Source organism: Vespula pensylvanica, chromosome 8 (genome assembly GCF_014466175.1).
Source record: "Vespula pensylvanica isolate Volc-1 chromosome 8, ASM1446617v1, whole genome shotgun sequence".
NCBI lineage: Eukaryota > Metazoa > Arthropoda > Insecta > Hymenoptera > Vespidae > Vespula > Vespula pensylvanica.
The window spans coordinates 4,382,314-4,402,635 of NC_057692.1; the positions used below are offsets into that span (position 1 = coordinate 4,382,314).

At 29.3% G+C, this 20,322-nt stretch overlaps 3 protein-coding genes across 4 annotated transcripts; 1 reads left to right on the forward strand and 2 right to left on the reverse strand.

Moving 5' to 3' along the window:
• Window positions 1-823: 823 nt before the first annotated feature.
• On the reverse strand, window positions 824-3,866 carry LOC122631014 (IQ domain-containing protein H-like). Its single transcript, XM_043816181.1, has 9 exons — window positions 3,691-3,866; window positions 3,365-3,528; window positions 2,889-3,001; window positions 2,505-2,648; window positions 2,264-2,393; window positions 1,915-2,192; window positions 1,525-1,631; window positions 1,282-1,459; window positions 824-1,160 (listed from the first exon to the last, which is right to left on the reverse strand). Exons 1-9 carry the CDS (start codon window positions 3,711-3,713, stop codon window positions 945-947), a joined length of 1,353 nt encoding a protein of 450 aa, XP_043672116.1. The 5' UTR covers window positions 3,714-3,866; the 3' UTR covers window positions 824-944.
• Window positions 3,146-7,606, reverse strand: LOC122631011. Of its 2 annotated transcripts, XM_043816178.1 has the most exons (5): window positions 7,540-7,606; window positions 5,404-6,748; window positions 4,773-5,153; window positions 4,151-4,692; window positions 3,146-4,062 (listed from the first exon to the last, which is right to left on the reverse strand). In XM_043816178.1, exons 2-5 carry the CDS (start codon window positions 6,727-6,729, stop codon window positions 3,879-3,881), a joined length of 2,433 nt encoding a protein of 810 aa, XP_043672113.1. In that variant the 5' UTR covers window positions 6,730-6,748; window positions 7,540-7,606; the 3' UTR covers window positions 3,146-3,878. The 2 variants fall into 2 exon arrangements, with proteins under 2 accessions (XP_043672113.1, XP_043672112.1); XM_043816177.1 differs by lacking the exon at window positions 7,540-7,606 and having other exon boundaries at window positions 5,404-7,222.
• A 1,082-nt stretch (window positions 7,607-8,688) lies between these two features.
• LOC122631012 (probable cytochrome P450 6a23) lies at window positions 8,689-11,444 on the forward strand. Its single transcript, XM_043816179.1, has 6 exons — window positions 8,689-8,874; window positions 9,259-9,655; window positions 9,761-10,286; window positions 10,407-10,628; window positions 10,837-11,088; window positions 11,164-11,444. The coding sequence occupies exons 2-6, from the start codon at window positions 9,314-9,316 to the stop codon at window positions 11,334-11,336; spliced, it is 1,515 nt and encodes a 504-aa protein (XP_043672114.1). The 5' UTR covers window positions 8,689-8,874; window positions 9,259-9,313; the 3' UTR covers window positions 11,337-11,444.
• Window positions 11,445-20,322: the final 8,878 nt, after the last annotated feature.

The following is a 20,322-nucleotide window of genomic DNA, read 5'->3' on the forward strand; positions in this document are numbered from 1 at the left end:
TGATTAAATCTAACTTATAAAATATTATATGTAAAAATATTATACTTACAAATTATTAAATGAGAATGAATTAGAAGTCGGAGCAGGTCTGAACACGTCTGGAAGGTTGCGTAGCGAAAAGAGAACTGCGGAATGTGTATACAATAGGACGAACGAAAGTCGTGCTAAGATCGATCTCTTGAAGGTCCTTCGGTTGTTTATATGTACTTTTGTTAATATTTCCAAGAACTCTGTATAGTGAGCGGTATACATTTATAAACATATAGATATACTTGTTATAGAATATTAATACACAAGACTATTGTTTGTTTTGTTACTTGCCAAAGACTGGAAATGAATTTCTAAGAATATTATGACGATCGGTGGGGGAACCTATATCGTAATGTTATCTCTTTGTCTGTTTTTCTATTAAGGATCTCACTGTATACATTAAAAATAAATAAATTTTCATTTACGTGTAGACTGGTGACGTCAACATTATTTCTAACATATTGCATGTATTTGTAGGCTTTTTAGAATATTATATTATATTTTGGAATATTACATATCGATATTATAAAATTGATTGTGTGTATATATATGTATATATATGTGCAGCATATATACGTATATATGTATGCAGGACGTGACCATAAGAAGGATATTTATGTGCATGTATGTATGTATGTATGTATATATGTACTTACGTACATATGTATATGTATGTATAAAAATCGTATTTAAGAAAAAATTTAATGGAACTAATTAATGAAATATTGTTAACTAGAGTATCGTTGATAGATGAGAAAAGTAACAATATCGTAAAAATATATACGAACTTAAAAATTGTCTAAACGAATACTTTATTAGTCCAAACTATAGAAATTAATCACAAAAAGAAATACATCATAATTATTTTATACACTTCAGAATAAAATATTTTTACATATGACATTGGTTATATTTTAATTTTGATTTTGTTGCATTGATTTTAAATTACGACAAAAATCTATGGTATCCGCGAATGTTTCGGTAACATTGATTCTCAGTGATAATTGATTTATTACTCTCAAGGCTTCAATAAATTTTTTCATTGTCATCAATCTGGTTGAATTTATTGAAACAATACTGATCGCACGATTATGACTGTCTGTTGGATATATCATACATCCTATTTTTTCCTGCAAGATTAATAGGTATATATTAAAAGTAGTGAATATATATTTTTAATGCTTCATTAATCCTAACTAATTTTAATTAGTCATAAACTTATAAGTAAATAATTAAATATTTAAATAGTACCTTATTGTCATAATATATTTGATTTTGCTTGCAAAGATTTATTAGAGTACTTCCACAGTATTTTGACAAACCAGTGCCAAAAAGTTTACCACAGCAAATAGCGTATCTATTAGTTTGAGTCAATAATTCGGTTATGTTTTCAACTTTTGATTCGCTTGTAACATTTTTTGGAAAATAACTGCAAGTTAATGTTTATAAAATTAAAATTTGAATGATCTATTTTTAGTATAATAGAAAATTTACCTCTTATTTTCATCCTTTCGTGGGCCAATACAGAATTTTACCCAGTCACTAAATGCTATTAAATCAGTATAATATGGATCAATGTCCACCACCCAAGAATGTTTATCCTATTTCAAAAATAATACGATGAGCATCATTAATTGCTAACACGTTAAATGTCATCCGTGTTACCAAGGATCCATATTCGTATCTTGTATTGATTCATTCATGATGAAAAAATCAAACGAACGTAATTTTTGATCATAAAAAAAAAAAAAAAACATTTATTTTATAGTAAAACTAAAAGGGATAATAAAAATAATAAAGCAGTCATATTAATTTATATAAAATTAGGACAACAATTAACGTGTTGATATAAAATGTTAAAAAATGTTACGTGTATATTCCTACATCGAATTCATCATGAAAAGTAACAACATCGATGCCAAAGTATCCCACAACGTGTTCGTTTCGCAAAATTATCCCAACTGTTTCTACCAGCTGATCGAGCTCGGTTGGAACAATTTTATTTTGTGGTAAAAAGTATGCCATGTCGTTTCTAATATTTCTACCAAAATGAATTACTTCCGCTGCGGTAATAACAATAGGCTTAGCCAAATCGTGTTCGATAAACACACCGACACTTAAAACATCATAGTCATTGTTTGGACAAGCTTGTATAATACCACCTGATCAAATTCAATGAAAGTTTAAGTCACACAATAGTCGTGAGCGCGCACGCGTATATAATAAAATTTACCAAACATCTCTAAATCATGGAAAAATTCTTTTTTATTTTTATAAATCGTCTTTTGAACTTGCAGTTGAAGCGGCAAAGTTTCAGCCAACAATTTGCATAAATAATCCTCATTTATAGTGCACGTTCGTTCCTTAATTTCAACAAATAACATATTATTCATTTAAATACCATCCTTGAATGATATTCTTAATAATAAAAATTTTTCAAATAGAAATTTTAATATCACGATAATAAAACCTACTATATTCTTGATCGCGCTTCCAAGTATACCTTTTTTGAAACAAATAATCGCAGTTTGATATCCATTAAAACCGTTATCTATCTTTACGAACCATGTCTTGTACATTGGATATTCGATAACCATTACAGCCATACCTCTGCACAACTATATGGTAATTTATGTATTATACGATTATGAAAGCGATTTATGTATTATTAATTATGAAAGCGACTTTGAAGTGATATTAATTATGATTATGGTGATATAATTAGACAAAAATTATGAATCAACATACAAAATAAATAACAAATGTTGAATGACTACGAGTAATTAGAGATAACATAACGAGTAATCTTATTAAATATCATTAAAAAAGATAATGATAGATTTATGTCATTTGATCACCTGGCCGAAGCTATGAATGTGTATGAAAGGAGGATGCTGGACTTTATTAATATCCAATAGCTGCATTATGTAAGACTTTTTCAATAAACGTTTTTGAAACTGCAATGGCAGACCTGTTCAAATTATTTTTCAACAGATAAACGATTAGAGATTAGATGCAGGGCCATATTAAGTGAAGTATTTCAATGAATTATTAAGGTTTCACAGGATGCAGCAGAGAAACAGGGAAATACATTATTTAAGAAATTATAAATATATTATCTTAACAAAAAATCATTTTATTGTGTGAACACGACAATAGTCACGCTGTTGAAATGGTGACGAAATAATCACGTTATCCAAAGATGTCTGAAAAAATCAATTTTTATAACCACCCGTTTCTCTGTCTTATCTTGTACGGCTATGATGCAATCATTGCAATGACCAAATAAACCGAAACAACAATTTCGTATGATAATGATTTTACAATTATTTACCCATTATCGGTATTTGTAATTCGCAAGCAATGAAGATATTTTTTTGATCTATCACTCCGGGTAAAATGAAAGCATGTCTACCAGCTGTTAAGTATCGGATTCTTCGATAGACGTCCGATGAAAAAAATAAATTGGCGCTACCGCTAACACAATTTTTCAAAAGACTGCAAAAACAAACGATCTTCAATGAGATTCACATTCATATTCACAGTGTTGCGTTTTACCGTGATATAACAATTCTCTTATTCTGTAGTATAAAAGAGAGTCAATGGTTCATATGTACGTACATAATTCGGTTCGGCTTAAATTTAAACAGAAAAATATACCATTTTGGTTCCGGTTCTAGCATCCACAATCTCTTCGATATATCGATATCCGGACGTACACTGACTATTAAATTTTTCAAGATCGTCAACAATTCCTCGCTTTGCGGTGTCGGGAAAACGTAAAGTATCTGAACGTTTGAATCATCTAACCATCCTATGCGACCTACCTGCAGAAAATCGTGTGTTCTTCATTTTGAAGTTTGATGCGAGAATAGGATGTGTAAGACGTTGGTAACTTGAATGTTTTGCAAAAAATCGAAGGTCTTTCTTGCTCTACACCTCAATTTGTCGGAGTAACTCAAAGAAGGTAAATGAACGACGATATAGGGATGACTTCTTATTTCATTCCAATTTTTTGATATGCAATGGACCCTAAGAAAGAAATAAGAAGGTAAAGTTGAAAGTATAATGCAGTAATAGGAAATGGTAATTGAAATGATTATGAGTTAAAATAGCAAACCATTTAAAAAGCTTTCGACAGAGTTTAGCAAATCCACAACTTCCAATATTTTCAAATCTCTCCAAATTATCAAAATTATCACCGCTAATACAGACTTCATCAAGACCGACTCGACAAATATGCGAGGATCTACTGCAAATATTCTTACATACGTCCTCTTCGTGTTTACATATATGCAATTTCGATGCGCATGGTTCATCCAAACCACACACATGAGTTAACAAATATTCCTCTTCGTCGCCGTTCTCGCGCCTACAAATAATTTCTTTCGACTCTTTTTCAAGTTGTTCCATACCAAGACCCATTTCTTTGCATGTCTTCAGTTTTTTGTTTTCTTTCATTGACGACGAATTGAACATGTTGCGACACTTGCCCCATTTTGCAACTTCCTCCGATTTCTTCGTATATGATTTTTCCAAATGTTCTTCAGCTCTTCTGTCCGGACAGGATACATAACTGCAATTATGATCGAGAACGATGGGTTCTCGATGTTTACACTTTGGCGAAAAATCGCAATATACCGTTGGCTCAGCTCCATTACACTTAAATCGATATAATCTTTCGTTAATGCTTAAAATTAAGTTACAATCGCAAAAAAAAATAAAAAAAAAAAAAAACTTACTTCGACTAATTGTGAGCAAACCGAACTCGCGGAGATATTCATAGAATTATTGCTGTCAATTATGCATTGAGAATAATGGAAAGATTCAAGAGTATCCAAAGAACTGCAGATGCTTTCAGATTTCTTCGATTTGTCTTGACACGCGTCGATCTGTTCGTCCTGCGTACCAAAATTAAATGGTCCAAGTACAAGAGGACCTTTCAAACTATAATTCTTTGTCATACACGGACAAAGCGTCGCCACGCAATAATAAGAATTCTTCAGTTCGACCGTATCATCACAGCATAATTTTTTTCGAAGATTCTTCGTAAGTTCTTCCCTCAATTTCAAATCTATGAGCTTCACGAACTCACTGATTTCCTCGTTTTTGTAACCTTGCGACTGATCAAACAGTTATTTTAAATAAATTCAATTTTATTAATGATATATATTCAAAATTATTATGATATTATATTATTATGATATTATTTGATGAATCTATTACATATCTATTGATTTTTGCTACAACTGTTAATTTGGGGAATACTTGAAAAGAGAAAACAGTTGGTCCATTATAATTTTGAATTAATGTAGTTCTGCGATAACAATATAAAAACAAAAATAATTATTAAATCATTAGTTTGAAGGTTACCTTTAATTCTATGCAAGGTACAGCATTGTCAATGCCACAGGGCCCACAAACTTCCGGTTTGAACATATTCTCTTCTATGCAAGGTACAGCGTTGTTTACGCCACATGGCCCACAAACTTCTGGTTTATATCTATCATTCGTTTTTATGCAGGGTACAGCATTGTTGATGCCACATGGCCCACAAACTTCTGGTTTATACCTATCGTTCGTTTTTATGCAAGGTACAGCATTATCGACGCCACATGGCCCACAAACTTTCGATTTATGCGATCTATAATATTTCTTGAACTCTGTCCAAGCCGCAGAGAGAAAATCGTTTCTACATAAATTCTTTGTGGATTCAAACTCATTACGACTTGATGAAGATTCGCACACATTTGAATTTCTCCATTTTTGTTCCTTCAAGGAATTTTCGAGTTCATTAGCACGGGCAGCTCGTAAAGTCGAAGCTATTATTTTCTCCGGATCATTACTTTTTCCAATATTTATCAAAGAGGCTTTGATTATTTCTAAAAAATTCTGTTTACATTGCTCGATATGTTTTATGATAGATGGTATACGTTCGCAGACATCAGGATCATTCAATTCGAGGCAACCAAACTTTATACACGAATTTTTTTTTGGAAAAGTATCTTCGTAATCCATTTTTATTTTTTCCAAAGAAAAATTTTTACAGACGTTATTACGATCCCCATTCGTAGAATTCGACGAAGATAAAGAAGCGTTACATTTATTATATTGAGCGTTTTTACACGCTTTAATTCTTTCGCCATCTTGACAAACATCAGCTTCAGCCACATGATCTCTTATACATTTTTTGTTTCTTATACATTCAATCATAGGTTTTTTACAATTCTCTGCAAACGATCGAACAAATTGTTTTCCTTTTGAACAGTCAGCTTCAGCCATATTATCTCTTAAACATTTGTTGATTCTTGCGGATTCAATCATAGGTTTTTTACAATTTTTTGCAATTGATTGAATAGATCGTTTTCCTCTTAGATAGTCAGCTTCAACCACATGATCTCTTATACATTTTTTTATTCTTGTACATTCAATCGTAGGTTTTTTACAATTTTTTGCAATCGATCGAACGCATTGTTTCCTTTTGGGCCTATCGTAAGACGTCAAGGACGATTGACAGGTCGATTCTTCGGAATATTTTCTATTGCAACATTTCGTATCATTTTTCTTCGTTTTATCGATGCACACCGTATCGCAACTGGGAAAAGTGAGGCGACCACAGCAATCACAATTACGTTTCACGTTAACGACTTTTTCTTTAATGCAAGCCAAACTGAAGTCATCCTCGTTTATTTGAACCATATTTTTTTTTCTTTTACTTCTTTATTTACCGATAGAGTGATAAAACGAGAATAGATAAAAAAATTATGAAAATGTAACGCTATGGCAAATGAAAATAAATAGGTTATCCGATACGTTGAACGTTACAGAAAATTTAGAAACTGACATATTACGATCCGATATCGATTTCGCATACAATTGTAGTATTGTAAGTATCGAGTGTCAGTTCTTTTTTTATTTGAAAATATCTTTCATGTTTACGACACATGTTATAATTAAAAATAATACGACAATGAAATTTCTAGAATTTCTTTTTCGAAGTTTAGTTTAGTTAAGAAAAACTTGATTGATATTTAATCTTTTACTTTTTAAATAATTTTCCTTAATAATTAAGCTTGATAGCACTATGAATATCGTTCCATCCCAAATTCTATTTAGATATTTAAATTATTTATTTTTAGTATATATTTTTAATGATTTTATATGCGCAACGAGCGAGATGTTATCAGATTACTTTCCAATGAATAAACATTCAATATATTATCGAAAAATAAATCGACAAAACAACATTTATACACAAGAATCAGATCGATGATCCGAACAAGTAAGATTATGATAATTCTAAAATAAACTTTAATTACAATAATTAATTTTTCACTTCTTAAAATAAAAACTTGCGTTTATAATGATTTATTCTTTAATAGATATTATATCCCAAAGATATTTCTTTAATTTGCCTATCAATATCAAGAATAAAATTCAATTTCCTAGACTTATCTCAAAATTCTCTAATATAAATGTAATTTATTAATTTATTAAACACACTTTTACCTGTGTCGACTTCGTCAAAGATCACAGAATGTTTGTCATCAATCAAATACAATTACTCATACAAACTGATACCGTACATATTTAGCACTCACATCATCAAATGTATTTCAAAAAATTGTTCTCTTACGCCGGTTAAATCATGTATTATAATAAAAAGAGTACTAGAATATTAAATGGAATTATAGTATTAAATTACACAAAAGAATATGATATAAAATTAACAATATGATGTTAATATATTAACAAAGAAAGACTACGAACGTAAAATCATCAAATAATTTCGATTGAATCAAAAAAATCATAATACTTTGTGGATACATAGAAAATCAAATTAATAATATATGTGTATGCGTGATAAATTAATTTTAATATTTTTATTCGTAAAAAAAAGACCATAAAAAAAATTTATATTTGTTTTAAAAGTCTTACAATGAAACATAATCGAAATCATTAACACAGAAATATTGTATTTCTTTCTTGAGTTTGCCGTTATCAAAGTAATCTTCAAAGAACGATTTGATAAGTAACCCACATATGCTTATGTTATTCAATAGACACGTCATTCTTTAACGCTCAACCGCACATCTTACAAATACTCCAAATTCCGAATTTAAATTTTGTAATTTGCCCATATTCATAAAACCTCGAATCTACGAACTAACACTTGTTTAAATATATCAAGTATATTTTAGTCAAGTAATCTTCCTTTAAAAAAATTAAGGAAATAATAGTCAACGACATTCTCGACGGATTTATTAGCATGTAAATGGCATTAATGTGTCTGTATCACGTTGGCAAAAATGTGTTATATCTAATGTAATTTAATTCGATTAAATAAATACTTTTTTAAACAAAATTATATCGCTTTTCAAAAAACTTTATATATAACTACAGTTAGTAATACATATGTACTACTGATTGTTACGTATAAATTAAAATTTTATTGTGAGATAAGAAAAACGTTCTTTAATTACATTCATCAAGCCAAATGAGTAAACAAACTTTCTTAAAATTAATACAAAAAAGTTCGAACATGTGTTAGCACACATATATTCACGAATTGCGTCTATAAACGTAATATAAATCGTAACATTATACAGACGCCATGTTTAATCAATATTACCCAAATTTTCGAAGACATTCCACTAGAAGAAAAATTTTCAACGTCAGACTCGTTCTGCATGTCAGGAAGTTCAAAGCTTAAACTTAATAGACTGATACGCAAAAGACTCAAGTTCTCGTACGAAAGTATTTTTGAAGAGAAACTAACAATAAATTAATAGTTCGATAATAACGAAACTAGCCATAGCCGTTTGAACCCTATTACAATTAATGGTAAGTTAAAAATTTTTTTATTTAATTATTTGTTATTAGATATATTTTTCATTTATGTATTCCCTTTGTATGTATAAGATACTATGTATTATGTTATTTTTTAACTATCACATCGATAAATAACAGTAGCAAACAATAATTTTCTGTTATTTAGAATTTTATCCGAAATTTGAGTTACAAATAACTTAACAATAGTAATTTAAATTAACTTCCTTTCTACATCGCTTTTTCATTCCTATCATATACAGAATTAATTAGTAAAGATCGTTAACTATTTAATTTAACTTTACCAGACAATTATCTAATATCTATCAAATAAAAGCAAATATCATGTTGATAACAACTGCATATAGAATTAATAAAAAATTTGATATCCCTTTTCAGAGATAAGAATATCATACAAAAATATCGAAACGATTATCACACATCGACAGTCAATATGGCAGGAATGTTTGAAATACTCAGTGGTCTCGCTATGATTATTCTTCTTCTCTATTACTATCTGACCTTGAACTTCGACTTTTGGAAGGTTCGTGGGGTGAAAGGTCCACGACCCATTCCTTTATTCGGTAATACTAAAGATGTAATATTTCAAAAAAAAATTTTGGCACAATATTTGGAAGAACTTTGTCTTTTGCCCTGTTACAAGGATGAGCCGTACATCGGTATCTTCGTTAGAAATACACCGATCCTTATTCTGAAAGATCCGATATTGATAAAAGACGTCTTGATCAAAGACTTCACCAGTTTCTCTGAACGACACACGTCCGTGACTAAAAAGGCATGAAATTTTCTTATTTTATAATTATAAAGCAACGTAAATAATATTTCTCGTAGTTTTGTAATTTTTATTAACCATTATTACATTTTTTTCTCGCTCTTTCAGGTAGAACCTTTGTCGCAACATCTTTTCCATCTCGAAGTAGCAAAGTGGAGACCGTTAAGAAATAAACTCTCACCTGCGTTTACTTCCGGCAAACTAAAAGAAATGTTCCCTTTGATAATGGAATGTTCTCATCATTTGGAACAATATATAAACAACATGCCTGATAATAATACCGTAGAGATTTATGAATTAATGGGTAAATTTAATACCGACGTGATAGGTAACTGTGCATTCGGCATCGAAATGAACGCGATCGCCGACGATAACAGTGAATTTCGTAAAATGGGTAAAGAAATATTCCACTCCAGTCTAAAAAGAGAAATAAGAGAGGCTTTGCGTACCAGTTTTCCAAAGTTGTACAATCATCTCAGCTTTCTTTTCGATTATTCGAATCTTACTAACTTTTTTCTGAACATAGTTAAGGAAACGATGGAATATAGAAAAAAGTATAATTTTATTAGACACGATTTTATAAATATACTGATGGAACTAAAAGAACAACCGAACAAGCTTGGCGAGGAAATTGGTAAAATATAATTTTTTTTTTTTTTTTTTAATCCACCTGAAATTTCTTTTTATTTTATCGAAATTTTTAGAAGATATTAAGATATTCTCTATAATACTGTACGATATATAAATATTTCAGAACTAACGGACTCCCTTTGTGCCGCTCAAGCGTATTTATTTTTCGGAGCTGGTTTCGAATCGTCTTCCTGGACTATGAGTAATGTTCTTTACGAATTAGCTCAACACCACGATATACAAGACAAAGTTCGTAAAGAAATTAAAGAAGAATATAGTAGAAATAACGGTAGCATAGTATTTGAATCGATAAAAAGAATGAAATATCTACATGCGGTATTCCAAGGTACGTATGGCAATTTAATTCATTGTCATATAGATTTTATGCCAATCAAATAAAATGAACTTTTACCTTTAACAAACATTATTCATACATATTATAAATATTTTACCAAAAATACCTATTGAATTGTATCTAGTCTGTGTTTATTTCTTTTTAAAATTTTTAACAAACTCATTTATATGTTTCTTTCTTTCTTTTTTTTTTTTTTCAGAAACATTAAGAAAACACCCACCGGTTTGGAATCTGTTTAGAAAATGTACAGCATCCTCTTACACTTTCCAAGGTACTAAACTTACTATACCTAAAAATCAAACAATCTTTATACCGATATTGGGGATCCATCACGATCCAAATATTTATCCTAAACCAGAAGTTTTCGATCCAAAACGTTTTAATGACGAAAGCAATACAATTAACGATACGACATATATACCTTTTGGCAGAGGACCTCGTAGCTGTATGGGTAAGAAAATTTCGATTATCGTCAAAATTTAATCGTTCTAAACGCACACATAATATGATTTTTATCATTTCGTAGGCGAAAGATTTGCAGATTATCAATCAAAAGTGGGACTCGCAACACTTTTACGGAATTATAAAATCGATGTGTCCGAGAAAACGGAAATTCCATATGGGATAAGACAATCATCATTTTTATTACATCCAACAAATGGAATATACTTAAAAATCAGTAAAATTAATGAAGAGTAATAGAAATTTCTTTTTTATAAAATTCACTGAAAAGTTAATTCGTTTATTAGTTATGTACTTTTATAATCTGTAAGTTAAATCAAATAAAAAGAGATTGTAATTTTAAGACACTGACTTTAATTCACGATTTTATTTTACTTTATTTTTAAATTCAATTGTAAAAGAATTTATTTCTACAATTTATATTTATATTCATACTATTTATTTATACATTGTAATATAGATAATATAATATTCAAGAAACATACTACAATATGCAGCTATTCGCCCGGTATTACTTGCGTTTACAATTAGATTTACATAATTTACAATTAAATTTCGATAGATCGCAAGTAATACCGACTCAGATCTCACCACGTGAAGGTTGCTGCATGTGGAGATCCACGGGCTAAACAACATAGTGATTAGTCGCGTTTAATGAATCTTCTATCGACTCGATCGTAGTCAATCGATGGTTCATCAACCGCAACTTTGCCCTAACCTACCCGAGAAAAAGTCTGGATTCTTTATTTACTATTTTAAAAATATCTTTACAGGACTACACAACTATCCTGATATAATTAATTGAATTTAATAATTATATTAATAATTTTTACATATGTAATTTGTACATCCCAAAAATATACAAAGTACATATATTTCCTAATTATTACTATGTTACATTTATAATTAATTAATATATAATTATAATTAATATATTGTGTTATTTATAAACGTAAAATTTGAAATATAAAAGTTGAATAAGGTAATTGGGAAATTTATGAAAAAATATTGTGTTCATTGATAAATAAATTCCATTTATAACTAATGGCACTCATTCATGAATGAAACCAATATATATCCAGGCTTTTTAAACTATCTTAATTACTAAATGACAGATAATTAATCGATCTGCCATTTCCGCTTTAAATTAGCCTTAAGCTTAGTTAACTGTAAAACTAGAACTATCTAATAGTACTATTAAGATAAATTTGCTAAAGCGTAAGAAATGAAGCATTAGAAACCCAACATGCATCATGCACCATCGTAATTATATCCTTATCAATTAACATGCAATACAATTATGAAATAATTAAAAAATAAGCACTTACTAATATACTTTACTACATTTCTAAAATAGTATATAATATGAAATTATTCTCTATTAGATATAGATAATTTTCTTATACAATATAGCTTTGCTCTAATTTTATATTACCTTTTTTTCAATACCAATTTGCTCATTATCAAATACCTGAAAAATTAAAAATAGTATATATACAATATATCATAAAAATAAACAAAACAAAACTACAGAAGTATGCAATATTTTTCCGTGTGCCTGCCGATATTATTAATATAAAAAACAAAGCATACATAAGATCCATTAATGAGGTTGTTGACCTGAAACATATGTTTTCATTAATTATACATTTTATTAATAAATTCTTAAAAATCTTACACTCCACAAATATTTGAAATCATATTTGTTATAGTTAATACTAAAGTTATATTTCATAAAAAACTATGAATAATAATATTTAATAATTAATTATATTAATTTTAATTTTAATCATATTAATTTAATATTAATTATATTAAATAATTATATTTAATATTTGTGTTTGCCTTCAAAAATTATATATAAATATATAATTTAAATAGCAGCCATTTTAGGCGCTGTAATACGCGAAAATTGAAAAGGACTGATGTTAATAAATCCAACGATGGTCACCTGTAACAAAAAAGAAAGATATATTAATCATACAATCAATGTCCAAATTTGACCTACCAATATATGTAGATGCACTTTTCAATTTAATTCCCTATCTAATTTTAATAAATCTATATATCACGTTGCAATAAGATAAAATTGAAACACGTGACTCTATGTTACTATATACAATACTTAAAAAATTTTTTAATTGAAAACAAAAATTTCAAATAATATTACTACTAATCAAAATAGAATATCAAAATAGAATAATTATATTACAAATTGTATCTTTACCGCTTTATTTATACGAAAGTATATAAATAAATATTAAAAATTGTAAAAAAATAATTACTATAATGTTAATAATTCATAAATTCATAAAATCTAATAATAATCTAAAACGAATCTAAATATTTTTGATTTTAACTAACTAAAAAAAAAAGAATTTGTGCATCTGTTGAAAGATTTAGGCACGTACTTTATATGCCAAAGAGATGGAATTATAAATCATCTCCATTTATAATAATTACTACTGACGAGCAAAATGACAACGTGGTGAAAAAATAGAAAAATATGATAAGACCACGAGCCATTATTTCAAAGAAACATATTATGACCCTCTGAAAAAATGACTCGTAATCGATAGTTGCCCTCTTCGTCCACAATTTGTGGGGGCCTCTTCGGCATATAGCCTCTTCTTTGCTTCGTGTCTAACCACTGCAATAGAGCATTCCCTAAATGCAACGCATGAAGAAAAAAAAATTAAAAATAAAAACTTATTATATATTTCATGAACTATTCTAGCCTGTGGACGATTAATGGATCGAAAGAATCCAGCAATCGTACGCATTTACACAGACACATTTACTCGAATGCTCAAGCAGATATTTAATCTAATCGATGAACCTATTACTAACACTTCGCATTTGAAAACTTAAAAAGTTATCGAACAAAATCTGAAAAATCTACACATCCTATCGATATCTCTTATGTTTATAGGATCACTTTTACTTTATATCTTTATTACTTGTACTTTACTATATCTACATATATAAAAAAATTATATATTCTTTATAAAAAAGAAATCACGAAAGAGAGTGCGAAGTGTTAGTACGCTTAATACTAAGTATCCAACACGTTTAAAAATCTTTGCTAATTTAAAAGAAATGAATTTCTAAAAAAAAATGCAAACACTTTTAAACTGTTCGATACTGATCGGTATATCTTGCAATACAAAGCATCAGCAAAATATGAAAAAAAAAAAAAAAAGAAAGAAAGAACAGACATGCTGAACAATTCTAAAATTTGCTGAAACTTTGCCTAATACCCGGATACGGAACATTCTACTCCTGAATGAAAATTATAACGCATTGTATCCGGTCCTACCTACTTAAAATTAAATACACAATCACACAGAAAAAGATATGCTACCTGCCTGCCTATAACCTATATTTAAAAAATAGCAAAGACATTCATTCCAACACACACACTCCACGGTTCTCTCACATACCACCAGGGTGCAAAAGCCTACACTAGAGAGCATGCCCCGGGACACCTCCGACACCCTAGTTCAACCGCGTATTTTTTCTAATATATTAGGAGTACGTACCAGTTGCTGAAATCGACTGTCAAGGCTAATGATTATTGCGTAAATGACTAAAGCAAATAATACTAGTACATGCTAGTATATATACATACTAGTGATATACGAGTACTTCCATGCAACATGTGATAATTCCACTACGCAAAACGATAAAAATAATAATATATTACTATAGTAGTATATATATATTCATTCCGAAGTTATCGCGTAACGATGTACAATACATCACCTAGCACGAACATACAGATGTAAGGTACACCATGCTCAATCACTAACGCTATGACAGTCGCCAATGTGGGAGAATATAAAACTAAACCCACACTAACTGTTTCTCACCCATACGCGTAACACCTGGGCACACGCATAGATGAAAACGCAGAAAGCATGGGGGGGAGAAACGGGAATTAGTTTGTTAGAAGCTGAAAATCCTGATCTAAAAAATGATTAACTTATTCTAGGGCCTACGGACTATGACTCTACAAGTCTCTTTATCTTTTTCATTAGCAATGACTCTACTCGACTTTTTACTTTCAAAAGCAATGACTCTATTGAGACTTTTCTTTTGTCAACAAAATTGATTGAAAAATTTTTAATTAACTTTTCATATAACAATAATCAAAGTACCTCGGACGATTCCCTTTAACAAGTGGTTATTTTAATTAAAGTATAAGATCATGGTTTATCACTTGTTTTCCAGAATCTATCCGTCGCGCTTGTCTTCTTGTTCATATTTAATTTAATATCTCAACACATGGATATTGATATATGAAAACAGATGAAGTACGAAACAATACATGTAACGTAAATCACATCACATGTTTCTTTGACGAAATCGGATAATTGAATGTCCGATTTCACCACTAACATCGCGAGCAAGTAAGACCAAAAAAAAAAGTGCTTATTAATTGCACTATTAATTAATTAGATCTACGAAACAAGAAGACCCTATCCTGAGCTAATAAAAATAAGCATGCACAATAGATATAGATAATGAAAAGACATAGATATAGAATAAAAATGTACCACTCGTAAGTAAATCCAAAAGAGGAATTACTTACGGTCATGCTCGTCAATAATTTATTTAAAAAATTACAACCAGTAACTCGTACCGATTCGGACCTTTCATCCTCGGCATGATTGAGCACTGGAGGGACATGAAATATTTTCACTCACTACTTAAGAAGTTCTGCGATGGCTCCAAAACACTCATCTGCTGGTGAAATTGAAGTTGTTGATCCATAATAAATTGAAAATGAGCTTGGTTGACATCATAGTTGAAAATGAAGTAACTCTGCGAAGACTGATATGGCATAATCCCAATGATAATCTGTAAAAAGATTATAAAAGAAGTTTTATTAAATTTATTGTCATAAAAAGAAATTGTAAAATGATTAAATATGAAATTTACAGAGTTACTTACCAATATTTTTCTATAGAAGAAGTGTATTCATTTCTCTATTATCTTCAATGATGCACTGACTCTAATACGCGAACAGTCAATGCCACTGTTTAAAAAGAAAAATAATGTTTTATACGAACAAACACTGACTCTAATTCGCGAATTTATATTAAATATAATTTGACTTAATCAACTTATATAAATATAACGATAAATAGCAACTATACGAACAAACACTGATTCTAATATTTTATAAGTACTGAAAAGCTGAAACATACAACAAATTATAGAACAAGAAATAATAAAATATTTTCTGTGAATCATCTTTAAAGGCAACACATTTGAGAATATATTAAAACAATGAATAACCTAAAAACTATACAAATTTGTATACTATTCTATGTAATAATGAATTTACTATAATATTAAATTAATACTGATAAAATTAAAATAAAAATGTACGGTAATAAATTGTGCAATTAAATTGAAATTAATCACTTATTGCGTAGATTTATACTCGCCAAAGTACTGTATAAGAATGAAGACTTATTTCGTATCCTTGAGAGAGTCAAAAACACGATGTTTTTGTTTTGTTCTTTACCGAAGTATTTCCTGAAAGTACATTAGTATAGCGTATATAAATCTATCTCTCTCTATTTGACCTCTCGCTCTACGTTAATAAAAAGAAATAAACTTACTTGTGCGTATGTAAACAGAAAAAAGGACGCATACGAACAGGCATAATAGTGTGTTATACTCGCTCATAGAATACTGGGAAATCTGAAAAAAAGATATCATATTACAAAGGTATATGAAAAGTGTATAACTCACGGAATATCCACAGTGTGTACATGTACATCGTGATGTGTATATGTGTATATGTTTGTGTGTACATTTGTATGTGTATATGTGTGCCTATACTGAGTATATATGAAAATTGAATATGATATAAAAATATCAATCGATCACAATAAAAAACAAAATATTAATCAAGACGAAGTTTAAAAGCAAGAAAAGTATCAATATCAAAAAAATAAAGCTAGAAAATAGGGAAAAAAAAGTATGACGCAATAGTTTTTCGAGACGATTTACGAGATCGATTTTATTTTCACGAATATCTTTTAAACGCGATAATGTGCCGACTTAAAAATGCGGCCTCGTAAAAATCTCGCGTTCAACTATCGATTGATATATTGGAAGAGGGTGTACGTTAGAAAAAAATATTCTAATTACCTGTAATAATGCGGAGCGATGAAACACCGTGTGCACTTGTGTCAAACTGTATCTACTATGGCAACGTCAATAGGACGGAATAGAAGCGGACCTCGTAGTTCAAGTACAACGCTAGTCAAGTCAAATATTAATTATTTCAATTAAAAATAATAAAAAATGTAATAAAAGTACGTAGATAATACGAAATAGGTGACAAATGTAATTAATTTGAATTGTAAATATAGACAATAATTTTTTTATGAAATAATTATATTTTCTAATGATATAGAAACGTTAAATAGATATGCACTTGTATCACATGTACATACATTATCCTTATGCTTTACATATTACGCGCGAAATAATTTGAATTATATATTTACGCTTTTACATGATATCTATGATACATACATACATATATATATATGTATGTCTGTATGTATGTATGTATATATGTATATATATATTGTATTTGAAAAAAACATAATCGTTAAATATTTATTTATGCATATTGAATAATCACATTATTTATGATCGAAATAATGTATTATAAGACATATATAATCGAGAATGCTAGATTATCGTAAAAAAAGGAACGAAGAAAAAACGATATATATGTAAATAAGTATATAGAGAACTAATTATTGAAATATATATAGGCAATGGAAATTAAAAAGTGATCACGAAAACTATGACATATTTTTTGGACAGTACTAACCTATAAACATTGCAAAAACTGGACTGTCTTATTGAACTATATTATTTCCTAAAAAAATATCTGTATTTTTAGCGAAATCAAATGACAAAAAAAAAGAAAGAAAGAACTCAGATACTTAACACAGACAGTAAAACACATGCAATGACATACAACACACCAACACATTCGTAATAACGTACCACTCCATATGAACGTATATACGTATATCACACATGCATAAATCTATAAAAAGTCGACGCTTTCAATCGCATTATATAGACTCACAGGTTATGTTTTTCATTTTTCACAATTGCTCAAGAAATAAAGAAAGAAGTTCACTTACCAGTAGTAGCCGTTGATCCTTTACACGACGAACATCCTCTTAATTCCGGAACACGAAAAACGGTGCACTAACAACACTGATTCTAATTCGATTCGCTCTACTGTCTAATTCATGAAATTCTGTTGTCTAACTCGTGAAATTCTGTTGTCTAATCTTGTGAAATTATTGAAAATTTCTGAAAAGTGTAAGATCTCATATTAATACAGGATAGGATTAAAAGAATGTGCACATGTTTATGTGTGTATAATGTGTAAAATATCCACAGAGTACGATGGTGTATCGCGTGTGTGTGTATGTGTACGTGTATGGTATATATGAAAATCAAATACAATACAAAATATCGATCGATTACGATCATAAACATAAAATTATTGATCAGGACATTATTAAAACTCGAAAGAAGTTTCAATATCGTAAAAATCAAGCTGGAAAGTTGAAAAAAAAAAAGTACGACACACCCGGTGTATCCACGAGGCTGATTTTATTTTCGCGAATATCTTTTATGTTCCAACTTGCGAACGTGGCTTCTTGCAAATCGTGTGTATGTTGGAAAAAATTTAATTACCTGTACTTCGCGAAAACGACGGGGAGACATGTTTCCTTGGTACGAAATGACACAGCAATAACGTCATCTACATCGTGAAGGTAGTTAATTTCATGAAGTATATATTCATATTGCGTCATTTTAGAAATATTATGCACTAATAAATATATTAATTTTTCTTAACAGTTTATTAAAAAACAGCACAGAATATAATATTCAATGGTAAAAAAATCATAAAAACTTATTAATAAACGTCTTATTATTTGGTATTAAAATATATTATATTCCCGCCAAATACATGCATTCGCGCCAACTACATAGATTCTCGCGTAATACACACACGTACACGTTCGTTCTTCCTTCTACTTCAGGAGTCAAAATATAACTGATTAATAAATCGGATAATCAAAGAATGTATCTTTTCTATGATCGATATCTTTTGTAAATGCTCGCATAGAATGATATTTAATTATACTTGCCTATATATTGATCTATAAATATTAATTAATAAATAATTTCTATTGGAGAGTATTATGTACTCGTTGGTAGGCAGAAGTTGTAATGGCTTTGGAAGAAGAAGAAGAAGCTGCAACGAAGAAAAAATTCATGGGAATAAGGTAAAAGAAAAAAAGAATATTTAGTCTAGATTTTCGAACATTATTGATCTATATAAAATCTAAAAAGCATTAGCACATCGACCAATAATATTTTTTGCTACAAATATCTGTATTTCATCGTAAATTATGCAGACAAAAATATTCATTCTCGTTTGCTGTCACACAGATGCTGCACACATCCACACAAATCATGGATCGAGTATAATAATGAAGAACATTGTCTCCGAACTGTGAATACTACTTACCTGTGTAAATTGATACGCTGCGTACATAATATTTTAGAAAAATTAGTAATTTCAATGCAAAGGTAAGCGATATTTTTTCAATTGCTTACATATATTTACTATATAGCTATGTAAGAATTTCGAATTAGTTTTCTTTTGTATTCCGACGAATGAACATCGAAGATATATCTTTTCAAAAGATAAAAGCTCAGAAAATCATATTATCGATAATTTTACAATTATTTAAACGGTTTTTAATATATATGCTATACAAAAAACTAATATTTAAATAATAGTACGTTCATTTAATATTACACAAATCGTAACGCAGAGGAGAAACTCAAAATAATTTTAATTAAAAATTACAATACCTAAAAGTTCTAACCTCAAAATCATTAACCTCGCGTAATATAAACATATACGACTTTTATTAACTTCGACGAAAAGCCAATAAGTTTTCTTTTGTATTCCGACGAGTGAGCATCGCATCTCTCTCTTTCTGACCGCGACAGCTCAGAAATTAATGTTTTCGATAATTTTACAATCATTTAAACAGTTTTTTATATACATGACATACAAAAAACTAATATTTAAATAATAATACATTCATTTAACAACACAAACACTATAACGCGAGAGAAACAAAATAAT

Excerpts from the sequence above, each read along its gene's own strand:
- LOC122631012 (XM_043816179.1), top strand. The coding sequence starts at position 9,314 with ATGGCAGGAATGTTTGAAATACTCAGTGGTCTCGCTATGATTATTCTT. Across the intron at positions 10,287-10,406 it reads CAAGCTTGGCGAGGAAATTG|AACTAACGGACTCCCTTTGT; the intron begins GTAAAATATAAT and ends TAAATATTTCAG. Across the intron at positions 11,089-11,163 it reads AGGACCTCGTAGCTGTATGG|GCGAAAGATTTGCAGATTAT; the intron begins GTAAGAAAATTT and ends ATCATTTCGTAG.
- LOC122631011 (XM_043816178.1), bottom strand. The coding sequence starts at position 6,729 with ATGGTTCAAATAAACGAGGATGACTTCAGTTTGGCTTGCATTAAAGAA. Across the intron at positions 4,693-4,772 it reads TTTGCTCACAATTAGTCGAA|TGTAATGGAGCTGAGCCAAC; the intron begins GTAAGTTTTTTT and ends TATCGATTTAAG. Across the intron at positions 4,063-4,150 it reads TGTCGAAAGCTTTTTAAATG|GGTCCATTGCATATCAAAAA; the intron begins GTTTGCTATTTT and ends TTTCTTTCTTAG.
- LOC122631014 (XM_043816181.1), bottom strand. The coding sequence starts at position 3,713 with ATGCTAGAACCGGAACCAAAATG. Across the intron at positions 2,649-2,888 it reads ACATTCATAGCTTCGGCCAG|TTGTGCAGAGGTATGGCTGT; the intron begins GTGATCAAATGA and ends ATTACCATATAG. Across the intron at positions 1,632-1,914 it reads CTTTTCATGATGAATTCGAT|GATAAACATTCTTGGGTGGT; the intron begins GTAGGAATATAC and ends TTTTTGAAATAG.